This window comes from Amblyraja radiata, chromosome 25 (assembly GCF_010909765.2).
Source record: "Amblyraja radiata isolate CabotCenter1 chromosome 25, sAmbRad1.1.pri, whole genome shotgun sequence".
Lineage (NCBI taxonomy): Eukaryota > Metazoa > Chordata > Chondrichthyes > Rajiformes > Rajidae > Amblyraja > Amblyraja radiata.
The window spans coordinates 21,459,959-21,480,820 of NC_045980.1; the positions used below are offsets into that span (position 1 = coordinate 21,459,959).

A 20,862-nucleotide genomic window follows, 5' to 3' on the forward strand; every position below is an offset into this window, starting at 1 on the left:
ATTGTCACATTTGCAAAATCATTAGGTCAGCTTCAGAGCAATGTACTGGAATGCTAATTTGATGAACCAAGCAAAACAAGGCACAGTTGGTGAGGAAACACACTGAAGGTTTAATACAGCAACGGCACATCATTTGCAAGCGACATAATGATTATGAAAGAATCAGCAGTACCTGAATTCCAGCCTTTAAGCAGAACTCGCGCAGAAGTGAGACCTTCTGCAGGCTAAACTTGTCCACTGCCTGATCAACCCCGTCACTGGAATGCACCAATCATAAACATCAGGTCAAGACAGAGAGAAGAGATAAACTAAGTGAACGGTAAAGACATCTTCTTATTCCCAATGCCCTTTAGAGTTTCATCATTCTGGCTAAAAACATTGTCAGCTCGGCTGTGCCAAGCTTTCACCCATCATTACATTTCACTCCTACTCCGTACTGCAGTATTTGGACATGCCCCTCAGAAATGTAACTAGATGACTATTAGGTTGGAAGATCAAATATGGAAAGATTTTACTTGTATTAATGAGCCTTCTCAGGCCACTGAAACGTTCGTCAACCCTAAATAGGAATCGACGTCTATCGGGGTTAGGAAGATGTTGAGGATCATAAAGACTGCCTCTCTTTCCTCCTTTGGCAACCAATCAGGGTTTGTGCTGGCCCGTGTGTCCAGGGAGCTGTACTAGAATTTTAATGTTCAACAAGAACTATCCCACTCCTGCATCAACAAGATTAAGATCACACCTTGATATCAATTCCTTCAGCGACAGCAATGGATGATGTAGAAAGTAATGTGTACACCCGCCCATGCCATAACGTACCAAGCCAAAGCGTAGTCAAAGCTTTCAACGGCTTCACTGTTGATCTGTTTCCACAGCTCCGTGCGGGTCAGGCTGGCCCAAGCCAAGTCATTCTCAGGAATCCGCATCTTGCGCTTGTTTCTCTTCTTGCGTGATGCCAGTTCGCCCGGAAGCAGATGTGCAGCACCATTGTTATGTGAGCTCAGGAAGCAATTCAGAAAGTGACTAATGGCAAGTGAAAGAGCTGATATCTCCACATTCTGTGTGAAAAATGAAAATTAAGAGAATTAGAACTTCTGTGAGCTGCAAACAAATTAATCAGAATGACTATAGCAAGATTTTTGCTCTTCCGAGATCAACCCAGATGACCCCATTCCCTTGGCCTTCCCAGAGACTTTTAAATATCAATTCCTTTTTGAAAGCCCCCAACTGAATCAGCTTCCATTGAATTACTTTCTATGAAAAGGGGAAGTACAACGGGATCTGGGGGTCCTTGTTCATCAGTCTATGAAAGTAAGCATGCAGGTACAGCAGGCAGTGAAGAAAGCGAATGGCATGTTGGCCTTTATAACAAGAGGAGTCGAGTATAGGAGCAAAGAGGTCCTTCTGCAGTTGTACAGAGCCCCAGTGAGACCACACCTGGAGTATTGTGTGCAGTTTTGGTCCCCTAATTTGAGGAAGGACATTCTTGCTATTAAGGGAGTGCAGCGTAGGTTTACAAGGTTAATTCCCAGGATGGCGGGACTGCCATATGCTGAGAGAATGGAGCGGCTGGGCTTGTACACTCTGGAGTTTAGAAGGACGAGAGGGGATCTTATTGAAACATATAAGATTGTTAAGGGTTTGGACGCGCTAGACGCAGGAAACATGTTCCTGATTTTGGGGGAGTCCAGAACCAGGGGCCACAGTTTAAGAATAAGGGGTAAGCCATTTAGAACGGAGACAAGGAAACACTTTTTCTCACAGAGAGTTGTGAGTCTGTGGAATTCTCTGCCTCAGAGGGCGGTGGAAGCCGGTTCTCTGGATACCTTCAAGAGAGAGCTAGATAAGACTCTTGAAGATAGTCAGCGGATATGGGGAGAAGGTAGGAACGGGGTACTGATTGGGGATGATCAGCCATGATCAAATTGAATGGCGGTGTTGTCTCGAAGGGCCGAATGGCCTACTCCTGCACCTATTGTCTATTGAATTCCAGTTAAAACGATTTGCAAAACTTACTTTCAACATCATGTCACCTCTGGATGATTCTTCATACCTTACAACTATTCTGTAACCTATCTGAATTCTGAACCCTTCTCTTAATTTTCCCTTCTCCAAGAACAATCATCTCAGGTTTTCCAGCATATCCTTGTCACTGAACATTCTCAATCTTGGATAGACACAAAAAGCTGGAGTAACAGGGACAGGCAGCATCTCATAATCATAATCATAATAATACTTTGTTAGCCAAGTATGTTAGCCAAGTTTGCAACATACGAGAAATGTAATTTGCCAAACAGTCATATCAATAGAAAGCAACAGACACACAAAATACTTTTTAACATGAACATCCACCAGTGACTCCTCCACATTCCTCACGGTGATGGAAGGCGAAAGAAAAGTTCAATCTCTTCCCTTCTTTGTTCTCCCGTGACGGGGGCTTCTAGCCTTCCGTTGACGGGGCGATCTTGGTTCCCGTAGACAGCGATGTTTAGGCCCTCAGAAGCGATCAAGCTCCTGCATCGAGTGGGGGGGGGGGGGATCTCACCTCCCCAGCGCTGGGAAATCGGAGCATGGGTCAAAACCTTCTGTGTCGTTTGGAGATTCCTGACATCGGTCTCTACCCGAGACTGCGAGCTCCTGGATGGTGAAATCCTCAGGCTGCGGTCGGAGCGTCGATCCCAAGCAAGGGATCGGCTCCAATGGTAAGTCCACGCCCCGCGCTGGGGCTCAAATTCAGTCCCGAGTAAGGCCTCCAGCTCCATGATGTTAGGCCGCAGAGCGACCGGAGATACGATCCGGAAAACAATCGCATCTTCGGCAAGGTAAGAGATTGAAAAAAATGTTTCCCCCGACTCCCTTCCCCACATAAAACAAACCAGAGAACATCAACACGAACTTTTAAAACACACTAAAAATAACAAAAAATACCGAAAAGGCTGCCATCGTGCGGCGCCCCCTGGTGAGTCTCTGGAGAGAAGGAATGGGTGACGTATCGGGTCGAGACCCTTCTTCAGACCCGAAACGTCACCCATTCCTTCTCTCCAGAGATGTTGCCTGTCCCTCTGAGTTCCTCCAGCTTTTTGTGTCTATCTTCGGTTTAAACCAGCATCCGCAGCTCGCGAAGAAGGGTCTCGACCCGAAACATCACCCGTTCCTTCTCTCCAGAGATGTTGCCTGTCTCACTGAGTTACTCCAGCTTTTTGTGTCCATCTGCAGTTCCTACCTACACACTCAATATTGGACTTGGCATATTACAGAGGATTAGTGAACTATGCAAGCATGGATTTATGCAACTCGAATGGCCCTACCATAGGAGTCACCTGCACTGGACTGCAGTAAAAACCTATGTGGTTCATAAACCTTCAATGCCCTTCAGTTCTGCAGTACTCTCTGAGCATGGCCCAATTGAAATTCTGTAACTCAATTATGTTTGATTGAGGAGCAATAAATAAAAAAAGTTGTGGCTTAACTGATATTTTAGAGTTTTAACATTACTCATGCTTTTTTAATTACTTCCCACTTGTCTGGCCACAATCACATATAGGAGTGTCTTTATGAACCTCCACTAAAATTGTAACATTTTATCCAGATTCCAGATTATTGTTAAGTCTTCATGAACATTAGCTTTAATTGTATTACACAGTAATAAAGTTTATCCAACAAGTTGCAGGATTGGGGGATGTGGTGGATGACATTGCCCCCTCCCAAAGTACGCTTCAATCTTGCAAAGAGCAACGTCTTGTGGTAGATCCCAATTCCCAAACAAACCTTCTAACACAAACACTCAAGGATTAGAGAGAGATCAAGTTGAAAGTGACTAGGCTCCATTTCACTGCCACTGAACTGAGTTTCACGAATACTGCACAAACCACAGGCTGAACCCGAAACATTTCCACTCTGAAATTTAACATGTGTTAGTTACGCTTACTGGAAGTGCTGTTTATTCTATGAGCAGAACCATTACCTGTTGGTAGAGGACTACGACGTGCTTTGCAACCCGAGTGATGATTTCACCAATTAGCAGTCTCTGTGGAAATGCAAAACAGAATCTTAAAGTGACTACCTACGCAAAGGTCAGGAGCAGAACACTGATGCCCAAATTATATTATATTTGTTGCGTTATCACTTTCAGAGGTATACTTAAATCTCACTTTATCAGTGTGCGAGATTGCTACATTAAAAAGCCATAAATCACCACATCAGAGAGAAGAGATTAAGGCCATAGAATTACACGACAGGTCCACCCCAGTTTACAGACACCTGACTATTGCACAACTGAGCGTTTGGGAGACAGGCGGGTTGGATTTGATGGCTGCTGCAGGCATCTTCACACGGGCAGGGACTTGGTTCATGACCACATTTCAGAATAGCAGACTGGGTTATGAATAGTTTTCAGGAACGGAATCCTGTCCTCACCAGGGGCCAGATCTGTGCTGCATTCTGAATATGAAGACCAATTATTTGTCTCAGGTGAGGTCAATTCCCCCCAACACAGAGATATAACTGGATGGTCACAACGCCTCTGCCACACCATGTCATCTGCATGTTGAATAAATATCAAATATTTCTTCTTACCACCTCTACTTTGTTGCCTTCCATTCATGAACATAATGACCATTAATGCCTTTGGACATTACCCACTTGCCTTCAATGCACGTGTAAATATAGCACAGGTAAATCCAACAAGGTCCATGCGTGCACATATCCAGGGATACCATGGCCAACTCCACGTCCTCAGTTATACTCTTACTGAGATCGGCAAATTAAGCATGAACAACCTGGTTTGCCCTGCACTGAATAGCTGGACTTCAACCATGCAGTGCAATAATGAACCAAATCTTAATGCTTCATGGTTATTAATTGGTTTAGCAATCTATCCTCTCCCTTAAAGCAATCTCTCGCTTGATGGAATACCTACCGAGATATGCTCCAGGTACTGCTTGTTTTCTGACTGGCTTATCAGCTGTGTTATTTTGCCGATGTATCTGATGTTAATTCCGTATTTGTGCAGAGCATCCGTCATTGTGGCACCATCTGCAGGCATCAGGACATGACCCTCGCAGTCTTTGATCTGGACATCAAACGGGAGGAGTGAAGGTCAGTCTGTAGCAGGCATATCCCAACACCCACAACGCTGTGATACCTGCCCCACAGCCGGTGCATGACAGAACTGCATTCCACCCAAAAATGCTCCCTTTTACCTCCAAAACACCCAGATTTTGAGAGACATGAGACTTATTAGCAGAATAATCAATTCTAATCATATTTCCTGTTCCCTCTTCAATATGGTCTTTCAAGCATTTGCTGATACCTCCATTCATATATAATTTCTACTCAATTCATGAGTGACGTGATAAGCATGATGAATCCAAGCAATTATTTGTGTTAAAACTGTTTACTTTAGAGATACAGCACGGAAACAGGACCTTCGGCCCATTGAGTCCATGCCGACCAGCAATCCTCGCTCTCTAATACTATCCTCCACACACATGGGACAATTTACAATTTTACCAAGCCAATTAACCTACAAATCTGTGGTTCTTTGGAGTGTGGGAGGAAACCCCGAGCTCCCAGAGAAAACCCACTTAGGTCACTGTGAGAAGTTACAAACTCCGTATAGACCTGTAGTCAGGATCAAACCCGGTTCTCTGGTGCTGTAAGGCAGCAACTCTACCACTGCGCCTCTTTCAACCCCTCTCAATATTTCTCGTACTAGCAAGTAGGTGCTTCAGCTTATTAATTCACCAACCAATTATACAAAGTCTAATGCTTTCTTTGAATCTCCATTCAATTTATATGCTCTGATAATATAGCTTTAAATGGGTTTAAGTGTGGCACAAATACTGATGTTTTCTCTTATCACATCTCATTCTTGTCAACATAATGAGTTTTTCCCCATGCAGTCACTTACAAAGCTGGGAATCTGCACAGACACAACAAAGGCTGCAATGTCCTTCATCAGTCGCTTCTGGACTTTTAGAGACTCCAGTTCACACTCAGGAAATCTTACATCTGCAACAAAAATTCATTTTCATTTCAATTCCTTCAAAGGAATCTCACCCAAGAAACATGCCAGTTGTTACATGATGCACAAGTGATTAAAAACACTTCCAACAACAATGTTTATCATGTTCTGAACCAATTATTTACATTGTAGGCAAAGGTCAATGTCCACTTGACATGCCTGGTCGTTTTTATGATCATCAATAAGCAAGCTGGTTTAATGCAAATCTCTAAGTGAATGGCAAGTTGTGGTCTCAGTTTAAGTCCCAGGTACAGAGGAACACCCCCACCTACCCATGTCATGGTTGATCACGTAATAGAAATTTACCCTGACAGAATTCACTAATCACTCCTAAAATTGCGAGATATAGATTAGAAATTCACTCTCATGGAATTTATGCGAAAATAAAATAAACAAAAATGTTATGCCCATCTCTTCATATTGGAGAAAAAACACCATACTGGCCATTTTCTGGAAACACAAACCCTTCCCACCCAGGGGGCACCTGTATGCTACTCACTTTCACCTTAGTCTGGAAGCACCAACAATCAGCAACATTCTGTTGCGGTACCTACTTATTCTAAAAAAAAAATTTCAACTTTCAACTGAGCTTACAACAACAGAGACCTGGGTTCGAACCTGACAATGGGTGTTGTCTGTAGGGAGTTTGCATTCTTACTGTGACTGTGTGGGTTTTCTCCAGGTGCACCGGTTTCCTCCCACATCCCAAAGATATGCAGGTTTGTAAGTTGATTGATTTTTGTAAATTGTCCCTCGTGTGTAGCATAGTGCGAGTGTACGTGGTGATCGCTGGTTGGCACGGATTCAGCGTGCCGGAGGGCCCGTTTCCATGCTGTATCTCTAAAGTCTAAACTTTGACTCAACTCTCACCCGCTTTCTAAAAAGTGTCTGGGTTTTGTGGTCAACAGTGTGAATCCTGCCCGTAGCAATTTCTCAACCTGGATCTGTCTTCTCCAATGATAACTGGTGGCAGGCACCATCCCTGATATCCTGCAATATCAATGGTACCAAGGTAGAAACAAGGATCTGCTGGTTACGCCAACACTTTCTGTCTATTAATGTAACCAAGATGACTTGACATCCATCTGTAATGAAGTTGTCCCATGGCTTTTTAATGAATTTTTTAAACTTGTTTTCAAAATAAAAGATGGAAATAAAGATGGGAACACACATTGGATTAAAAAGTAGAAATATTTGTTCAAAATAATGAAGAATTACAATGAACATCCATATATTTATTTTGAAGAGGCAGAGAATGTGCCAAATACATTATAGTGACACAGTGGACCATGAAAGAAGCTCACAACATGGTATAACATTTTCAGAATGTTTTATGGAGGAGCACAGTTGAAATTAGAAGTAGAAATGCTTTTTTTTTAAACCATCATTACAACTGAAAACTTTCTCTGGTGAACCTACCACCCACTTCATTTGTGGCAAATGTGGTAATATTTTTCATGCCTAGATGCACAATTAGGCACAATATACGTTGTGGAATATTGTGCTAGATGGCCCAAAATATCGCCAAGTCGTGTACCCAACTGAATAAAGGAAAACTTTGGTTCTAAATGTGGAGATTCAGTGATAATTCTACACCAAATACCAGTGAGTTAATCCAAGTTTAGAATATGATCCAAAAAAAATAAAAATCTAATCCCCCTGCAATAAGGTTTGTTTGGAATATATTAAAGATTTATTGAAGAATGGAAATTAACAGCAAAAACCTGCAATATCATAAACTCTTCAATACTCCTTTCAGCCACTGGTTTATCCCAATATTTTGTCATGTTTTAGTAATAAATATCTGTGGCTCAAATGCTGTACATTACCTGGGGCATACACGTTTAGATTGAAACGAATGTCAAAGATGCCTTCATTGATGGAGCCCGCCTCCTGACATGTAGCCCTCAACACTTCAGCATCACTTATATAATCTGTGAAGAAGAAGAAGAAAAAGGTTAAAGACTTCTGTACATTAGGAGAGGGTTTTCAGACATCACAAGCCTCAATGCACCCCAAACACAATTTAAGAAAGATTAAAAAGACAATTAAATATAGGTTAGAGAAGGCAAACTGAAAACAAAAAATAGCATTCTCCACTTTGGTGTGAAGTTTCCATTAAAAGATTGTAGGTAAAAAAGACACTCATGCAGTCTGAGAAAGGGAAGTGCCTTGTGGTAGACACAAAATGCTGGAGTAACTCAGCAGGACAGGCAGCACCCCTGGGAGAAGGAATGGGTGACGTTTCTGGTCGAAGTGCCTTGTGGTGTGTGTTTCATGACAGGCTCGGTTGCAAAGTGACAGATTATTCTGATTAGTCAGTAGACAGTCCAATACTGATGGTGGCAAGCATGGTGAATAACTGCCCACTGAGCCATGTGTACAGAGGGCTGCCAATTCTGTCAGAGTGCATCCCTGATGGGTTTACCACACCACTTCCCATCTCCAACCACTCTGTTTCATTAAACAAACCATTTTCTCCAAATAGAATCTAGTAGCAACTATTATACGAAAACCTTCAACAAAAAGCAGTCTTTCCTAAATCCTCCAAAAGGATTTTCTCTTGGATTTTTTTTATTGCACCTTTGAGAAAAAAAATCCTTGAATTATCAAAACTTCAGGGAAAGTTTGGAAATCGAGTGGTCACTTTTGCTACACCCATAGTTATTGAGTCAGAGTCTTCCAGCACCTCATGATGACTCGTAACTCTCAGCCAGGGCAATTTCCTCTTCAGCTTCTCAGTGTCCTTGGATATATCTGGTAGGATATACAGCAGGAATGTGGCTCTTTAAGAAGGTGGCAGGGACACCAATGACTGATCTTTGCATATCTGAATTAGTAAAACATGGCTACAAGTTAAACTAAATAAACCCAAGCAAGGCTTCACCGTGAATACGAGGCTTGTTATTTGGATTGCTTCACTCTATTCCTGGATACACATGCTATAGGAAGCTTCAGAAATTGCAATGACAGTATTTATTTTGCGCAAGTTCCATTTTGCTGCGATTTAGTCCTTACATTTTATTGTATTTTTCTCCCCATCTCTGGACTTGTTCCTGACCTGTTCACGATTTTATGTATCTCTACAGAACCAGGGATGCACATCCAGCTGTGGCTTCTAAGTGCACTGCTTAAATGTCAGGATTAGGCACGTTTCTATCTTTGTTGTATTGACTATCGTAACATATAGAGCCAAGTCGCTGGTTGTGGATTCCTGTCAGTGATATCATCTGTGTGGGAAGCAACTGCAGATGCTGGTTTAAACTGAAGATAGACACAAAATGCTGGAGTAACTCAGTGGGCCAGGCAGCATCTCTGGAGAGACAGAATGGGTGACCTTTCAGTCGAGATCAGTCTGAAGTTTCTCTAATGTTTTAATAGTCTTTACACATTCTAAAATTCACTCTTTAAACATTAAAAGGTCTATTTAAAAATTTGGAAAGCATTTTTTAACCAGCTTTTGACAATTGGAGTGGAGCCTCTCGACATGCTGCCCAAAGACAGAATGGACTTTGCCAAATCCCCATTGATGCTGAGGATCAGCTTGCCCAGGGCTCTGCACCTGGAACAGCAAGTGCCGACAGGCGGAGGCCACAGACAATGAGCTAAGACCAGCATAAACTAGTGCAATGTTTTCATGCCTGACCTGCCAAGTCCCATCAGTGTTCACTTTCCAAGTGCAATGTTTGTTGAGAGTCATTGACTGAATGAAACACAATGACCAAGCACCATTATCCCTGTAGGAAACAGTGCCCTTTGTCATATGAACCCCATGTCATTCAGCACAAAAAAGGAGCGCTATTCAATTAGTGCTCATTTACAAAGTGTTCACAGATAATATTGTGGCCATTATCCAACAAGAATAGTGCATTTCATCAGGACTATCCTCAGCATCCCCAGCTATGGGCTTCACTGAGAACAGCTTCTAATGCAGAGAAATGCCACAGTGGGCGGTCACCGGACTGCTAATCCAGAGGCCTGCAGTAATAACGCAGAGGTTAATGTTCAAATCCCACCATGGCATCTGTGGAAAATCTGTGAGTAATCTGGGATTTGTTTAAAATATCATTAGTAATGTTGACCTCATAATAACCTCAAAACCCACAATGTTCATAAATATTCTTCAGAGGAGGAAGCCCACCAAACCTATCCTGGTGGTCTAGAAAGCCATTTGGTTGCAAAGCAATGAGAGATGGGCAGTGATGACTGGGCATTTTTAGTGACCCTCAGGCCTGAAGGCATTAAAAACAACCCCCAGCTCCTTCAGCATCTGTCTTCTATTGTTCAACTTCGAAACTTCACCTAAAACCAAAATGTGGATGAAGGCTTGGGTCACAATGAAACAGTAACTGCACAGCAGCATGCTGATGTACACTGCTTGAGCAAATTGTTCCACAGAATGCGGTCGCTTTCCCTTGACACGTTCGTGCCGAGTATGGGTGGCTGCAGAAAAATATACATTCAGACTAATGATCAATCCGTTTAATCCATTCTCAGTGCATTGTTCCCTTTTATGCCTTGCAGCAACCTTTTTAAGACAGAGTGCTCCCGAACCAAGCGTGCCAACCAGACAGGTTTCCCAATGTTTGTCATCTGCAATTTATGCATGTTGTTTTAAACAATTACAAAACTGTCACAGCATTACTCCACAATGCAACACATATCCGAAATTATCTTTTCATCATAATGATAAAGAGCTTGCTTTCTTTGCAGTGCATTCACGCATTTTATGGGCAAGATTAACTGTTGATTTGCGCATGGTAAACTCCTCTGAACAGCAAGCAAGATAAATGACATTAATTTGTCTGCATGTTGGCCAGCTCTGGACATTTTTGTTCTTGGCTGGATGGTGCCAAGCAGACTGACAAAGCTTCAGGAATGGAAACACTAACTATAACATTGTCTCACACCTTTTGTTGCATTGATAGGTCAGCTGTGATTATTTCTGCAAGTGCTGGAGCAGGATTTGGACCTTCATCAGGACCTTCTGAATAAAAGGACGTACCTTTAGAAAGGAGTAGAGGAGGAATTTCTTTATCCAGAGGGTGGAATTCATTGCAACAGACGCCTCTGGAGGCCAAGTCATTGGGTATTTTTAAAGCGGAGATTGACAGGTTCTTGAATAGTAATGCCCCTGTCCCACTTAGGAAACCTGAACGGAAACCTCTGGAGACTTTGCGCCCCACCCAAGGTTTCCGTGCGGTTCCCGGAGGTTTTTGTCAGTCTCCCTAATGGTCGAAAGTGGTTTCCGCTTCTTCTCTGTTCCGGCGATTATTTCAAAAAATTCAAAACCGGCCGTGACTAAAAATAGGTTGCCGTTTTAAAAATCGGTAATTTTTTAGTCGAAGCTGGTTGCGATGCTAGTTGAAGGTGGTTGCCGGAGGTTGTAGGTAGTGGAAGGTCAACCTCCAGCAACCACCTTCGACTAAAAAATTACCAATTTTTAAAACAGCAACCTATTTTTATTGCGGCTGGTTTTTAATTTTTTGAATCGCCGGAACATAGAAGAAGCGGAAACCACTTTCGACCATTAGTGAGACTGACAAAAACCTCCGGGAACCACACGGAAACCTTGGGTGGGGTGCAAAGTCTCCAGAGGTTTCCGTTCAGGTTTCCTAAGTGGGACAGGGACATTAGGGTGTCAAAGATTATGGGAAAAAGGCAGGAGAATGTGGTTGAGAGGGAAAGATGGATCAGCCATGATTCAATGGCGGAGTGGACTCAATGGGCCAAAAGGCCTAATTCCGCTCCTATGATTTATGAAATCTTATGAAAGGGAGAAGTGTGTCACAGTACCATGCTACAGTCATCAAATCCGGTGAATTATTTGTTTGCTTATTCATATCTGAATGAATAGTAGAAATGCTTTAAGTGCAGTCTGTAAAGAAAGGCATTTTTCTCCAATATCCTCTCTTATTAAGTCAATTTTGAATAACAAAACCTACCTTATCCAGGTGTCCTTTGCTGTGCAAAACTGATTTCAATGCAGTTCCAGAATTGTGACCTCGGACTGACACTTCCTGAAAATTCAGATTTCACTCGCACTTCCTCCCTACCAGTCTATGTATCGTCTCGATATCACTCCAAAATTCCCCAGCTACCATTGAAACCACACCAATAACTAACTTTTGCAAACACTGAACTCCCTTACCATTGGTTTCTGTTGTGCCCTCTCCATCCTCCATTAAACTCTTTCTTCTGCGCATTTTCTCCTTCAAGAGCTCTGAAAACTGTATGTTCCTAAAGAACAAAAAACAATCCAACGAAACACGAGCAACAAGTGGGTTAGCAGCGACACTATTACAGCCTTCCAAGTCTACAAAACTGTGAGATGCAAATTCAATATTTAAATATGATTTGGCGCCCACGATTTGGCGCAAACGATGAACAGCGCAATAATATGTTGCACAATACTTGTCCGGAACTGTATGCAAAAATGAATTTCACTGTACCTCGGTACATGTGACCAATAAAGTACCATTTAACCAAATGTGTCACATCCACACTTGTTCTGCACCAGTGGAGACTGCCTCATGGAGGACCAGTGGTCTGTGATGGAGGTGAAGGATGGCAAAAGCTGGGCTCAGTGGCCAGGTCTGCTAGTCCACCCACAGCAGCTCATGGATGCATGCGACCCGATTGCTTAGAACAGCTGACAGAGACATGGGGCTATCAGATGTTCCTCACATGGGATGTGGGAGCAATTCATGTACTAAACCTCTCTCTTTCAATTTTAAACACACTGGGAAATTAAATGCAGCAAAAAGGAAAATAGCTTAAAATCAATGGACCCCTTTGAAAAAGTTCATGATCAGTCAGTGTGATTGCAGTCAGACTGACATAGTTTGCCTACATTTAACCAATTCTGGCACAGGTTTCAGGAATAGTAGTTGCCCTTTATATTTAGCCAGGATCTGCTCCAAAGTTTTTATGTAGTAAATACACCCCAACGATACAGAATTTCTGTTCTTGCAGCTAGAATTGTTTGTATGCCGTACTTGTACCTTTAAATAAATCAAGGTCTCCATGCTTAAATTATGGTCTACCACCACTGGAACCAAAGTTCAAAGCCTCATTAGGCTGTGGGCCGAGGAGCTTTATTCCAGTGTTTCGTGACCCAAGTCACAGAACTACATGAAATGTTCACATATTGTGTAAAAAAATTATATAAATCACCCCTGAAACTCGTCATGAACAAGACTTGCACATTTTTTATTAAATTAAGAGAAAAAACGGAAAAATGTTGGGTATTTTTTAGTCCAATCAAAGCACGTTTAACATTGAGTTGTCTGCCAGTTGGCCAATCACGCGCTTTGTTTCAGGCTAGCATACATCATAGCTGAGAGGGCTTCACTGATGCCTGTTTTACTGGAGATTCCGATGAAGGTTCTTTGTCGTGGAAACTTGCAGCAGGGTAATTGAATTTAGTGCGAAAAGCATTAAGAAGTCTGAAAAATGTGCAGCTAAGTGGATAGAAGTGGAAGAAAGTCTTGAAAGCAAAGTCCCTGCTGAGCACAAAGTTGTGAAACTTTGTGAATCAACTCAAACTGAAAGGTAAGATCTAAAGTCTGAATTTATGAAAATTAATCTGTATGGACTTTAATTAATTTAATTGCACTCTTTATAATGTGAAAAAATGAGATTTGGAGGCTGTACATTCACTCATTCACTCACTCACTCATTCATTCACTCACTCATTCATTCACTCCCTCATTCCTTCATTCACTCACTCATTCATTCCTTCATTCATTCCTTCATTCACTCACTCACTCACTCACTCATTCATTCCTTCATTCATTCATTCCTTCACTCATTCATTCACTCACTCATACACTCATTCATTCGCTCATTCGCAAAATTTCATTCAGACTGAAAGGTCTGAATGACAATAAAGGAAATTCAATTCAATTCAATTCATTCATTCATTCACTCACTCATTCATTCATTCATGAAGTTGAGGGCCTAAACTATATACAGTATATCAATAACAAGGTAAATTAAACATTTTCACTAATGCCAGCTTGTTGTAGAGTAATAAGTCTTAATCATCTAATCTCGGAGCTGCCTGCGATAACATACCGGGAAAAGGTGCTCCGATCGCGGGGCCTATGTATTTAACATAGTGAAGCTTTTCAGCTTCTCAATTAAAAAGCGGCCGATTCGCAAACGCGGAGCCGTGGATCTTCTCCGCGGGCGGGGGTGGGGGGGGGGGGGGGTGTACATAGTGCCGTCCGTAGCGGCCGTTTCCAGGAAAACGGAGGAATATATCTATCTGGAATATATATAGGTATAATAATAAATAATATTATTATACCTATATTACTATCTGGAATAGATATAGTTATAATAATATATTATATTATATTATTATATATATATTATATTATTATATCTATATTACTATCTGGAATATATATAGGTATAATAATATATTATATTATACTATTATATTATTATATATATATTATATTATTATACCTATATTACTATCTGGAATATATATAGGTATAATGATATATAGTTTAAATGGATGCAACACGGAAATAGGCTGCCCATCGTGTAATATGGGCATTCGCCAATAGATGGCGCTTACTTTCCCGATCTCATTTTCTAATTAGTTTAATTAATTAATGTGCAACTTTCGGCAATGACGAGTTATGACTTCCTTCTCAATTATATTTCATCTAAATCTGTGGAGATTTTCATGTAGTTTGGTGACTTGGGTCACAAAAACTGATTTCTAGACACATTTTTGATGCTCGGCCCACAGCCTATATGTGGAAAGGAAAGAGGGTAAACATTAAGCCAAGGAGGACCTTCCAGGGCAGAGTGTGCTTGCACATGTCCCAGCAGATGCTTATTCAGCAGTACGTGCAATGAGGAGGAAATCCCTCCAGTTACGTGCAATACCAGTTTGACGGCGGGGGGGACATTTTAATGTGGCTTTGCAATCAATGGTGGGATGGATGCTACATATAAACCGATTATTTTGTCTTTCCTTGTGACAATGTGTCTGCTCTTTGGCCAGTGAGTCAATGCTGATTCTCAGAAACACCCACAACCCCATTGCCCCACTCATTTCTTCACAACACATCCTCTGTGACCTGTCCCTGGCTGTCCTACCACTCCTCGACTCTGGGCAATTCATACAAACCAATTAACCCAACACCCAGCTCACCTTTAGGACTCAATCAAACTATGGGGCACCCAGAGGAAATTCTTGCAGTCACAGAATATGCAAGTGTATCACAGATGGCAATGAAGTTCAGGATCGATCCCATGCAAAGTTAAAATGGAGACAAGGAGGAATCTCATTAACTAAAGGGTGGCAAATCTGTGGAATTCATTTGCACAGATGCCTGTGGAGACCAAGTCATTTGGTATTTTTAAAGCAGAGATTTAGGTTCTTGATTATTAAGGGTGTCAAAGGTTACAAGGAGTAGACAGGAGAATGGAGTCGACGGGAAAAATAGATCAGCCATGATCAAATGGCAGAGCAGACTCGGTGGGCTGAATGACCTAATTCCGCTTCTATGTCTTGTGGTGTTCTTGGAGGGAGTCAGAGGTGATAATTTTACAATTTGGCCAATAATCATTGTCCTTATAGAAAATGTAGATTTCATATGTCCAGACCAAAGAACATAAAACAGGAACAGGCCCTTCAGCCCACATTGTCTGTGCCAAACATGCCAGGTTAAACTAATCTCTGCCTGCATGCGATCCATATCCCTCCATTCCCTGCATATGCATAAGCCTCTTAAATGCAATGATCGTATTTCCCTCAACCTCCACCACCACCCCCTGGCAGTGCGTTCCAGGCACCCACCATTCTATGTGTCAAACACGTGCCCCACACATTTCCTTTAAACTTTGCTCCTCTCACCTTAAAGCTATGACCCATGGATACACCGTTCCCTTGCCCACAGTTGTTGGGTGCATTCACACAGGTCGAGAGCTACATGGGGCGTGTGCCGAAGGTCAGCTTGTGACAGATGGAGCCATGACCCAGAAGTGGCAAGAAACAAAACATTTGGAGAATCAATCGAGGATTTAAAAAATTGAGCCGATGTGGTTCACATGGATTTCTTTTTAAATATCGAAAAAGGGGTCAAGAAAATTTTTACTCGTCAATGATGAGGTATCTGGAAGTGAAGAGGAAATGACTGCAGGAATATAAAATCAGTGTTTAGAAGAGAAAAAGCAAAAGCATTGTAAGAGATTTTGCTGCTTCCCCAAATTACTTGTGTGTCATTACAGAGCTGGCAGCAGACCTTTAAAACACTCTACGTCCGAGAGCTATTGATGTTTGCGTGACATTCAAATCTGTAGCCCGGGGTTTTTAGACACACATAACTGTGACGGGCTGCAATCTGTGGGTTTGAATGGATGTGCTGGCCTTGAGCCATTTAAAATGAAGTCAGTCCTCTGATCAAATACCACCTCAACCCTGGCAAAGGATCCAAAACCCAAGAGATCAAATTAGGGATTCCAGGACTGCTCCTTAGTTGACAAAAGGGAAGTCACGTCTTCCTATTGTATGCTGTAGCATAGCATGTTAATTATTTCTGATTAGTTGTGTTTTAGTACAATTGAAGTGAAAATGTTATAGAACAGCACAGGAACAGGCCCTATGGCTCACAATGTCTATGCCAACCATGATGCCAATTTAGAATGCACATCTGCCTACACATGGTCCATATACCTCCATACCTGCCTGCTCATGTTTCTGTCTCAACCCCTCTTAAAAATGACTGTCCTATCTGCTTCCACCACTTCCCTTGGCACCACACTTGGCATCCTCAATTCCCTGTGTAATAAGTTTGCCTCAAAGTTCCTTTAAACCTTTCCCCTCAAATGTTGGTGATATGCCATGTAATATTTGTCATTTTCCCCTTGGAGAAAAGACTCTATCTACCTGTCTATGCCGCCCATAATTTTATGGACTTCTAACCTCTTGCTCCAGGGAGAACAATTCAATTCTGTCCAACCTCTTTATAGCAAATACTCTCTAATCCAGGCAACATCCTGATAAATTCATGTGTACCATCTCCAAAGTCTCCACCTCCTTTCTGTAATGGGGAGACTAGAACTACAAATACTCGAATGGCAGCATTCTGGAGAAAAGGAATAGGTGACGTTTCAAGTTCAGAACCTTCTTCAGATTTCGGCCTGAAATGTCACATTTCCTTTTCTCCAGAGATGCTGCCTGACCCGCTGAATTATTCCAGCATTTTGCATCCAGCAATCCCTTTGGACATCAATGCTGTTCACGATCCTCTTGTTTTCAAGATTAATTTCCATCTGACATCTCTCAACCCTTACTTCCAACTGATCTACATCCTGCTGTTTCCTCTGACAAACTTTCTATAACAGTGACAATGTTTGCGTCATCTGCAAACTGATCGCAGTCCACTGACAATTTTGTCTAAATATATATATATCACGGACCACAGAGGTCCAAGCAGTGATTGTTGTGGAACACCACTGGTCAAAGACCTTATGTCAGAATAACGCCCTTCACCATTACCCTCTGTCTTCCATGGGCAAGCCAATTTCAAATCCAATCTACCAAATCTCTATGGATCCCATGTGCCTCATCGTCTGGATGAGGCCTACCATGGTGGACATGGTCAAAGCTTTACAAAATCTACGTATACAATATCCATTGCCCTACCCTCCTCAATCATCTTTGTTGCCTCCTCAAAATATCTCAATCAAGTTTCTAAGACATGACCTCCCAGCACAAAGCCCTGCTGGTGAACCTTAATACATCGAGGCCTTTCCAGAATAGAGCCTATCACCAAGAATCTCCCCCAAGGTTATCCTTAGCACAGATGCAAGACCCACTGGCTGTTAATTTCCAGGTTTGTCTCTACTCCCCGTCTTGAACGGAGGAACAACACTGGTTATGTTTTTAAGTGACCTTGAATGGTCAGAATGTCAGAGACTTTTAAAAATGGATACATTCAACAATGTTTTTGGCAAACGGCAAAACTCTGTGAGGCCTCTGTACTCAGCTCCCTGCGACCGAGTCACCCTTCAGACGTTGCCACCTCTCTGCCCAGTGTACATAGCTAGCGCAGTGAACCCATCACCTCCATTGCAGAGGAGCACTGGAGCAACCACAGGCTGCAATCCCAGTCCAATATTCTCCTACCTATAACGCAGGCCCCTATTTATACATTTCATTATGTTGGCACAGCGGTAGAGTTGCTGTCTTTCAGCGCCAGAAACCCGGGTTCAATCCCGACTATGGGTGATGGCTGTACGGAGTTTGTACGTTCTCCCTGTGACCTGCGTGGGTTTTCTCCAACATCTTCGGTTTCCTCCCACACTCAAGACATACAGATTAGTGGGTTAATTGGCTTGTTATAAATGTAAATTGTCCCTAGTGTGTTAGGATAGTGTTAGTGGTCAGTGCAGACCCGGTGGGCCGAAGAGCCTGTTTCCGCGCGTATCTCCAAACTAGACTAAACTAAGTCTTGCTGACTACAAGAAATTGGGATGTGTGTCGTGAACACTGCAAGACATCAAAGGCTACTATGTACAAAATGCAGTTCATCACAGAATATCTTATTAAACATAAAAAAGGAAAACTCTTGAATGATTAAAAAAAAAAAAAATTATCTAAAGAAACTTTGTGTACAACCTCAAAGTGATTGTTAAATGACAGTGCAATTGGTAGATGAGGATAGTAGATGGAAACAAAATACAGGATGTAACATCAAGAGAGCTAAAAAGGTGTTTTATAAATAAACCTTAAAGGGCGTTAAAAGATAAGCAGTAGAACGGGAGTGGGGGAGGCTTGTTGGTCCATGAACAATGCACAAGCACAGTAAAGAGTGACCAAAAGATTTGATTCTACGCTGTGGTATATCGTGATACTATGCACATTACTTTTACTTATATTGTGTAATTATATATGAAACATTACTTGTATTGGATGAAATTCTCCACCAATTCTGGCCGTACGCTGCAAAGTTTATGGCGATATTCTTTGGGGAATCCCAATCTTTGACATTCCCCGTGCAACTCTTCACCGGCTATTGGCAGGTAGTTCAGATCTGGGGGGAATGTCCGGAATAAGTCGAGAAAATAGCGTCGCCCATCATTGCCCACAATCCCTTTGCAGTCCACAGATGAGCACAACATGATGGGTTGGTCCATTTCGTTCAGAATCATGTGCTTCTGAATCCGAAGGGGTTTGGAGGCTTTTAGCAACAGGCCGACATACTCATGATGAGAGGTTACATCTTTCCCAAAATCAATCGATCCATAAACCACATTCTGTTCCTGCTCCTGCTCCAGAATTCCAGGGATAATGGACTGCGCTACCACTCGGTAACCCCGGTAATCTACTATAACAGTCCCCAGTAGGTGCAGACCTTCCACATTCACATCACTGTATGCCTGTATCCCCTTCAAGTCACTGCTCGACGCTGCATAGGCTGCATGGTCCCCGCCGGATTCTTTAAAGTTTTCCCGGATGTCAAAGCCAAAGCTGAAGAAAATGTTGTTCCAGACAAACATCTGCATCTTGATGTATTCTCCTGGATTGATGGCTATGATGCTCCCATCAACCACAGCCATCGCACCAGAAATAGCGGCTGCCACAAAATCACTGCTCACCTAGTCAGAAACACAAAGAGCATCTTAATCGGTTAGTTTGGCCGAGACCTGACGGAGGCACATTGTGAAATGCAACAGAGGGCACTTGCTCAGCTCACTGAGAGCGTGACATACCCCACACAAAACCCATCTGCAGGTTTAAATCAAGTTTACGAAACTCCTCAAGCCTAAAAGGCCTGTCCCACCAGGGCTTGGTCGCTTGAGGCCTCACGGGGCCGGTCCCAATTCGAACCGCAGAGGCGTATGGAGTTGTGCGGGGCTGGTCCCGACATCATACTCACCAATCAGCTGGGCAGGAGACGGGCCGACTGAATTTGGACGTCGCACGGCGTTGGGCGGTGACGTCATCACGCAACGGCACGCGCTAGGCGTACGCCGTCAAGACGCTGCGTACGACGTCAAATCACTGCGTACGATGTCAAGACGCTGCGTACGCCCGTCGAGGCTCTGCATTCGGCCTCAATGCGGCTGCGGGCCGATACGCCGTTGTTGCGCGGGATTTTTGGACAGTGCAAGATTTTTGGAGCCCCGCGCGATGTCGGGACCAGCTCCGCACAACTCCATATGCCTTTGCCGATCGAAGTGGGAGCGGCCCCGCGAGGCCCTACGCCTCAAGCTACCACATTTGATCGCGCTAGACGCATACTATCGCATGCTGGTGGGACAAGCCTTTAAGAATATCAGGGTCTTCAAATAGTTGACAAAAGCTATATTCTCATTCACGACCCAGATCCAGTTGAGAGGAGGTCCAAAGCTAGTGTCTGTACTGAAGAGTGACCAAACTTCAGTAAGAGAGGAAAGGAAATAATAATGTTTGAGTTACACAAAATGAATCATACAGCATGGAAACAGGCCCTTCAGCCCAACTATGGGGGTCAAGGAAAGAGCGTTCACGTCGCAGCCCTGTTTCCACCAATCTTTCCACCACCACGCACAAGAAGCACAAGAAGCGACAAGACAGACACCATTGTATGCAGATGCCGAGAGGTGTGTTCAGCTCTGGCTGAACAACTTCTAATCCTGTGTGTGGACTCGATAAGAAGAAGAAGAGCCCAACTATTCCATGCCGACCAGGATGCTCCATCTAAGATAGTCCCATTTGCCTGTTTTTAGCCCATATTTCTCTAAACAATTTCTTATCCAAATTTATTTGTCCATGTGTCTTTTAAATCCTGTTGTAGTACCTGCCTCAACTACCTTCTCTGGTA

At 42.8% G+C, this 20,862-nt stretch overlaps 1 protein-coding gene across 2 annotated transcripts in view; it reads right to left on the reverse strand.

The window, feature by feature from the left end:
- The window catches only part of LOC116987382 (clustered mitochondria protein homolog), a 60,503-nt gene that overhangs the window by 16,930 nt on the left and 22,711 nt on the right, over positions 1 to 20,862 (reverse strand). For both annotated transcript variants that reach the window (XM_033043378.1, XM_033043379.1), the window contains exons 10-17: positions 18,960 to 19,654; positions 12,177 to 12,265; positions 7,855 to 7,959; positions 5,912 to 6,012; positions 4,919 to 5,071; positions 3,965 to 4,027; positions 820 to 1,058; positions 173 to 257 (exon numbers count right to left, since the gene is read on the reverse strand). In XM_033043378.1, the coding sequence (XP_032899269.1) occupies positions 173 to 257; positions 820 to 1,058; positions 3,965 to 4,027; positions 4,919 to 5,071; positions 5,912 to 6,012; positions 7,855 to 7,959; positions 12,177 to 12,265; positions 18,960 to 19,654 (1,530 nt within the window). The remainder of the gene's footprint in view (positions 1 to 172; positions 258 to 819; positions 1,059 to 3,964; positions 4,028 to 4,918; positions 5,072 to 5,911; positions 6,013 to 7,854; positions 7,960 to 12,176; positions 12,266 to 18,959; positions 19,655 to 20,862) is intronic.